The 6,421-nt window shown below is 63.4% G+C and overlaps 2 protein-coding genes across 2 annotated transcripts in view; one reads left to right on the forward strand and one right to left on the reverse strand.

Moving 5' to 3' along the window:
• MARS (methionyl-tRNA synthetase) overlaps positions 1–4,944 on the forward strand; it is a 6,883-nt gene extending 1,939 nt beyond the window's left edge. The window contains exons 2-21 of the mRNA XM_010571508.1: positions 24–195; positions 276–354; positions 438–572; positions 719–794; positions 893–1,065; positions 1,169–1,281; positions 1,420–1,536; positions 1,632–1,835; positions 1,991–2,192; positions 2,289–2,363; positions 2,445–2,615; positions 2,706–2,801; positions 2,897–3,014; positions 3,254–3,467; positions 3,547–3,678; positions 3,789–3,893; positions 3,969–4,152; positions 4,256–4,327; positions 4,594–4,683; positions 4,769–4,944. Of these exons, the coding sequence (XP_010569810.1) occupies positions 24–195; positions 276–354; positions 438–572; positions 719–794; positions 893–1,065; positions 1,169–1,281; positions 1,420–1,536; positions 1,632–1,835; positions 1,991–2,192; positions 2,289–2,363; positions 2,445–2,615; positions 2,706–2,801; positions 2,897–3,014; positions 3,254–3,467; positions 3,547–3,678; positions 3,789–3,893; positions 3,969–4,152; positions 4,256–4,327; positions 4,594–4,683; positions 4,769–4,921 (2,681 nt within the window). The 3' untranslated portion in view covers positions 4,922–4,944. The remainder of the gene's footprint in view (positions 1–23; positions 196–275; positions 355–437; positions 573–718; positions 795–892; positions 1,066–1,168; positions 1,282–1,419; positions 1,537–1,631; positions 1,836–1,990; positions 2,193–2,288; positions 2,364–2,444; positions 2,616–2,705; positions 2,802–2,896; positions 3,015–3,253; positions 3,468–3,546; positions 3,679–3,788; positions 3,894–3,968; positions 4,153–4,255; positions 4,328–4,593; positions 4,684–4,768) is intronic.
• A 91-nt stretch (positions 4,945–5,035) lies between these two features.
• On the reverse strand, positions 5,036–6,411 carry DDIT3 (DNA-damage-inducible transcript 3). Its single transcript, XM_010571504.1, has 4 exons — positions 6,327–6,411; positions 5,944–5,991; positions 5,665–5,829; positions 5,036–5,573 (listed from the first exon to the last, which is right to left on the reverse strand). The coding sequence occupies exons 3-4, from the start codon at positions 5,803–5,805 to the stop codon at positions 5,166–5,168; spliced, it is 549 nt and encodes a 182-aa protein (XP_010569806.1). The 5' UTR covers positions 5,806–5,829; positions 5,944–5,991; positions 6,327–6,411; the 3' UTR covers positions 5,036–5,165.
• Positions 6,412–6,421: the final 10 nt, after the last annotated feature.

Genomic DNA, 6,421 nt, shown 5'->3' on the forward strand with positions numbered 1-6,421 from the left:
CCCCGGCAGGGACCCCCCCCTAGCACCGGCCCCGGTGATCCCCACCCCTCGGCGGGGGCCGCCGCCGGGCCTGACGGGCCTGCTTCCCCCCCCCCCCCCTGCAGACCGGCCCCTCGCCCCGCTGAGCCCCCCGTGGGCGCCCGCGCTGGAGCTGGACAGCGGCACCGTCCTTTTCTCCCCCAACGCCATCTGCCAGTGAGTACGGAGTGCTGGGGAGGGGGGCGTGGGGCACGGCCTCGCAGCCTCCAGCCCCCCCCCCCCCCAATTCCCCCCAGGTTCTTCTTCCTGGCCCGCGGAGAGGAGCCCACCGACCTCACCAACCAGTGGCTGGAGTGGGAGGCCACTGAGCTACAGGTGGGTGCCCCGGGGTTTGGCGGCTTCCCACCCCCGGGCCCGGCCCTACCTGACCCCTTTTCTGCCTCTTTCTGCTCCCTCAGCCGGCTGCATCAGCTGCCCTGTACGCTCAGCTGGTGCACGGCAGGAAAGGGCTGGAGGCAGTGGAGGTCCTGGGGAAGTTGCTGGCCCATATAGAGCAGAACTTGTCCAGGAGAGGCACTGCCTACCTCGCTGGGGTGAGTGGGGCTGTGGGGTGAGTGGGGCTGTGGGGTGAGTGGGCCCTTCTCCCTGGAGAGCTGAGCTCCCTGCTGCCTGCCCCGAGGCAGAGCCCTGAGCCTGGGTTGAGGCTGCCTCAAGGCCTGACTCTGCTTCTCTGGCCCAGGACACCAAGTCAGTGGCTGATGTGGTTGTGTGGGGTACCTTGTTCCCTGTCCTCCAGGATGAGACCAGCCTGCCAAGTAAGAGTGAAATAGGGGTACCGAGGGGGAGCATTGCTTGTGTTCCTATGATTGTAAGAATCATGCTGCGCTCTCTCTATCTCCCTTGCTCCCCCAAGGTGAGCTGCAGGTGCTGAGGACCTGGTTCCAGAGCATGACGCTCTCGGAGGCCTGCAGGAAAGCTGCCGACTCTGTTCTGATGCCCAAGGCACTGCTGGAGTTCAAGTCCTACCTGCAGAAGCAGCCTCCGCCCTGCCTGGCCATGGAGAGAGCCACCAGTAACGAGCCCGAGGTGCAGCCCTGGCCCCCTGCTCAGCCCTGCCCGAGGGATGGGCCCCTGTGGGGCTGGCGGTGACAGGCATGCAGACCCTCACTGGGACTAGCATTCCCCACAGGAGGAAGAAGGTTCTGAGCCTGCCCTGACAGAGGAGGAAATCACAGCTGCTGTGGACGCCTGGGCCCGCGGTGTTGCGGCACTGCCCAAGCCTTGGCAGCCTCAGAAACCTGTGTGAGTTCCAAGACGACACTACGGCTGGCTGTCCCAGACCTCCAAGGGGCCTGGCAGGGGCTCCCAGACTGATGCCACATTGTTCTGGGGTGGCCCTGTTGCTCTTTGTGCCTGCTCTGACTGCCCTGTCTATGCCAGGCTGCCCGTGGAGGGCATGAGGAATGTCCTGATCACCAGCGCTCTGCCCTATGTGAACAACGTGCCCCACCTCGGCAACATCATTGGCTGCGTCCTCAGTGCTGACACCTTTGCCAGGTGAGACCTGGCTGTGGGAAAGCTGCTGGGGGATCATCATGGAGGGCTGTACTGCCCCCAACAGCTGCACGGGTGTCACAGGCCCCTGCCTGTAGGTACTGCCGCCTGCGGAACTGGAACACGCTGTATGTGTGTGGCACGGACGAGTATGGCACAGCCACTGAGACCAAGGCGGTGGAAGAGGGGCTGACGCCCCAGGAGATCTGCAACAAGTACAACACCATCCATGCTGACATCTACCGCTGGTTTGACATCTCCTTCGACTACTTTGGCCGCACTACCACACCGTACCAGACCATGTGAGCGGCTGTGTCCCCCAGGGGCTCATATGGAGGGACTGGTGCTGGGGAATGTTGGGGGGAGCCCCAGCATGCCTGGCTGAGGGTGCTTTATGGTTCTCCAGGGTTCTCTAGCTGATGGGGGCTGACCCCTTGCTCTTCCTCTCCTGTCCTAGGATTGCTCAGGACATCTTCCAGCGCCTGCTGGCCCGTGGTTTCCTGCTGCAAGACACTGTGGAGCAGCTGCAGTGTGAGGACTGCCAGCGGTTCCTGGCCGACCGCTTTGTGGAGGGCACCTGCCCCTTCTGCAGCTATGAGGAGGCCCGGGGGGACCAATGTGATAAATGTGGCAAACTCATCAATGCTGTGGAGCTGAAGGTGGGACAGGATCCCTCTGGGGACCACCCCACCCCACACCCCCCCGCCAGCTCTGCCTGGGACCCTCAGCCTTGTCCTGGTTTCTCCTTCCGACAGAATCCACAATGCAAGCTCTGCAGGGGCGTCCCTGTGGTGAAACCTACCCAGCACCTCTTCCTGGACCTACCCAAGGTGCGCTTTATCCCTGGGAGAGTGGGGAAGGGATGGGGCACCCCCTGGTACCACTGACCATCCCCGTGTGTTCCCCCACAGCTGGAGGAGCAGCTGGAGCCCTGGCTGGAGCAGTCCTGGGCCACAGGGGACTGGACAGCCAACGCTCGCTACATCACTCGCTCCTGGATCCGGGATGGGCTCAAACCTCGCTGCATCACCCGTGACCTGAAGTGGGGCACACCTGTGCCCCTTGATGGTTTCCGTGACAAGGTGGTTCCCACCTGGCCCCTTGGTTGCAGCATCTGTCCCCAGGTGCCCTGCCTGGGGGGGTCCCCTGCTCATGTATCACTTTCCCCTCAGGTTTTTTACGTGTGGTTTGATGCTCCCATTGGCTACTTGTCCATTACAGCCAACTACACCGACCAGTGGGAGAGGTGGTGGAAGAACCCACAGCAGGTAGGAGCCTGGTGCTGCTGCAGGGTGGAGGCAAGAACAGAGCTGGACACCAGGGTCCACTGATATCCCCCCCACCTCCTCCCCCTACTTATCAGGTTGAGCTCTACAACTTCATGGCCAAGGACAACGTCCCATTCCACAGTGTCATATTCCCCTGCTCACTCCTGGGTGCTGATGACAACTACACCCTGGTGAACCACCTCATTGCTACAGGTACCGAGTGGGGGGTCACCACACTTCCCTGCTTTACCTCAGTCCTGGGAACAGTCCAGTCTGCCCTGCATGGGCACAGAACTGCATTTGCCCTCCTTGACTTGGAAGCCCCTTTGAGTTCAGCATGAACCTATCGGCACTTTGACAGTGTCTCCCTGTGTTGTGGGGCTGTTCCCTGCCTGAGAGAGGGCTAGGCCCATGCTTGGGCCCCATGGTGGGGTCTCTCCTGCCCTCCCCAGAGTACCTGAACTACGAGGATGGGAAGTTTTCCAAGAGCCGGGGTGTGGGAGTGTTTGGGGACATGGCCAAGGACACAGGCATCCCTGCGGACATCTGGCGCTTCTACCTGTTGTACCTGCGACCCGAAGGGCAGGACAGCACCTTCTCCTGGACCGACCTCATGCTCAAGAACAACTCAGAGCTGCTGAACAACCTGGGCAACTTCATCAACAGGTTCTGGGACACCCTGGCGGTGGCAGGGGCCATCTCTGTCCCCAGGCTGTGCTCACACCTGCTCCACCTCTGTCCCCAGAGCTGGCATGTTCGTCTGCAAGTTCTTTGGTGGCACTGTCCCAGACATGGTCCTGACACCAGATGACAAGAGGCTTTTGGCCCGCGTCACCCTGGAGCTGCACCAGTACCATCAGCTGCTGGAGAAAGTCCGGTGGGTAGCTGAAAGCCTGGGGCTGGAGCAGGGCTGAATTGTCGTGAGGGTGGAGGGCAGAGACCTGACCTACAGCAAGTGTTCAGCCCTCCTCTACCCCTCCCCGCCAGCATCCGTGATGCCCTGAGATGTATCCTCAGTATCTCTCGCCATGGCAATCAGTACATCCAGGTGAATGAGCCGTGGAAGCGGATCAAGGGGGATGAAAAGGACAGGTAGGGAGAGATAGGGGGATGGGGGGGGGGGCAGGGCTGGGAGCTGGCATTGATGGAGGGTTTCCTGCCCCACAGGCAACGTGCTGGCACAGTGACCGGTGTGGCGGTGAACATGGCTTCCATGCTGGCTGTCATGTTACAGCCCTACATGCCTAGCGTCAGCCTGGCCATCCAGGGGCAGCTCTGCATCCCCCCGGACTGCTTCATCCTGAGCCACAACTTCACCTGCACCCTGCCGCCTGGGCATCGTGTGGGCACTGTAGGTCGCAGGGGGAATGCAGGCTGTGCCTCCCTGGGCAGTATGTGGGTAGGATTGGGGGTGCTGGCCCTGCAGGGGTGACCCCTCTTCTTCCTGGCTCCAGGTGAGCCCCCTTTTCCAGAAGCTGGAGCACGACCAGATTGAAGCCCTGCGCAAGCGCTTCGGGGGAGGGCAGGTGAGTGGATGCTTCGGTGCCCCCACAGCTCCTCCACCTTGGACACCTCCTTGCCTCTCCACCTCTGCTTTCTGTCCCTCCTCACTTGCTGTCTTCCCTTTCCCAGCCTGAAGATCTTGCTGTAGAGCCCCAGGTATCTCCCTGGCACTGCCTCAGTGGTGCTGCAGCAACCCACCCCTCTCCAGCATGAGGAGGGTGGTGGTGGTGCAGAGCTCTGCCTCTGGGGCCTGGGACCAGAGCTCACACCTATTTCTGTCCTTCCACAGGCCAAACAGACCCCTCCAGCCTCAGTGACCCTCACGGCTCCAGGTGACCCCCAGCTGATCCAGGAGCTGACAGAGGAGGTGGCCAAGCAGGTGAGTGGTGCTGGGGGCTGGTCCTGTCTTGCCCTTTACCCTGCCAAACCCTTATCATTCCTTATCATTCCGCCCCCCACCCCAGGGCAACCATGTTCGGCAGCTGAAGGCCAACAAGGCAGAGAAGGCCCAGGTTGACGCAGAGGTGGCAAAGCTGTTGGAGCTGAAGAAGCAACTGGCACTAGCAGAGGGCAAAAGCCCTGAAGTCCTTGTGCCCAAGGGGAAGCGGAAGAAATAGCACCTGGCTCTGCTGTAGCTCTGGCAGCCCCAGCGCTACCCAGAGAGAAGACTGAGTGGTGCTGGCTGGTGGTTATATGCATGTAATAAAATGCAAAAACTATACAATCGCATACAGAAGTGATACCCTCCCCACAGCATCAGTCTGTGCCAGTGGGGCAGTGCCCCTCCAGTTCATGGCTGCCTCCTAGGTCCGTAGGGGCAGTGGAGTCCTTGCCCCACTAGCTGTGGGGCAGCATTGGCACCTAAGCCCGGCGGAGGTTCACAATGTGGTCGATGAGGGCTGCCCGTGTGCGCTCCACCTCTGCGCTGAGCCGCCGGATCTCTTCCCGGAGCTGCTCATTGTGGGCTGTCAGCTCCAGCACTCGCTGCTCGTTGGCCTGCTCCCGGCGCTTGGCCAGCTCCCTGCTTGCCACCATGCCACTGCACCTCTTCCTCTTCACCCCACACCATGCAGCTGCCCCTGCCTTATCGTCCTCTGCACCCAGCTGGGGTGGGGAGCTCCTGCTGGAGGCTGAACCCGGCAGTCCCGCAGGCTCTGTGCCAGCTGTGCTCTCTGGCTCCAGCAGCTCAGCAGCCAGGACAGCATCCAGCTCGCAGCCCTCTGGACCACCGCCAGCTCCCCCTGTGCCCCACAGTGGAGCCAGCTCTGCCTGCAGGGAGAGAGGAGGAGCCAGCCCCTGGTGACAAGCATCCCTGCCTTGTGCCCCCCCCGCCAGGGGTGTTGCTGGCTGCTCAGCTCACCTGCTCAGCCCCCCAGGGTACGGATGGCCCGTTGGGCTCTGCTGCTGCCAGCACCTCCTGCAGGTCCTGGTACCAGGCCTCCAGTTCCCAGCCAGGCAGGGCACTGGCGGGTCCCCCCACAGGCAGCCCCTCGGCTGCCATTGTCACCTCTGGGCCAGTGCAGGGCTGTGGGGGGGTGGGGAGGAGACGGGGTGAGTCAGGCCCGGGACCCGCAGCTACGCGGCATTGCTCCCTTGCGGGGTGCCGGTCACCGCGGGGTTCCACCCCCCCCTCCCCTACCTGCTCTCAGGTGTGGTGATCGACAAGGACGCACTTTCTCCTGGATGCCTGGGGAGGGAGAGGGATAGGATCAGACTTGTGCCCCCCCCCACCACCACGCGGCGGGCAGAGGGCTCCCCGGGGGTTCGGACCCCCCCATCCCGCCCCCAGGGGGTACCACAGCCGGCGGGGGCGGGAGAGTGGCGACGTACCGGGCGCAGCGCCCCGCCTGCCTCGCACCCTCTCCGGTGAGGGTGGCCTGCACCCACCCCGCTCTCCGGGAACCCTGTGCGTCCCTCCCATGGACCGCACGGAACGCCCCCGTTCTCCCGTCGCCTCCCCCCCGCCCCGGCCGCTACTCGGGGCTGTGCTCCCCGGCGGCCTCCCCCCCCCCCCCCGCGCCCCTTCCTGGGCGGCCCCGGCTCCCCACGGCTCCAGCCCGAGCGCTGCCCCCCGCTCATCCTCGACCGCATCGTCCCGCGCTGCTCCACTCCCGCTG

This window comes from Haliaeetus leucocephalus, unplaced genomic scaffold (assembly GCF_000737465.1).
Source record: "Haliaeetus leucocephalus isolate CR32 unplaced genomic scaffold, Haliaeetus_leucocephalus-4.0 Scaffold336, whole genome shotgun sequence".
Classification (NCBI taxonomy): Eukaryota; Metazoa; Chordata; class Aves; order Accipitriformes; family Accipitridae; genus Haliaeetus; species Haliaeetus leucocephalus.

Coding starts and splice junctions, on each gene's coding strand:
- DDIT3 (XM_010571504.1), bottom strand. CDS start 5,805: ATGGCAGCCGAGGGGCTGCCTGTGGGGGGACCCGCCAGTGCCCTGCCT. Junction 5,574..5,664: donor TACCCTGGGGGGCTGAGCAG/GTGAGCTGAGCA, acceptor CTCTCCCTGCAG/GCAGAGCTGGCTCCACTGTG.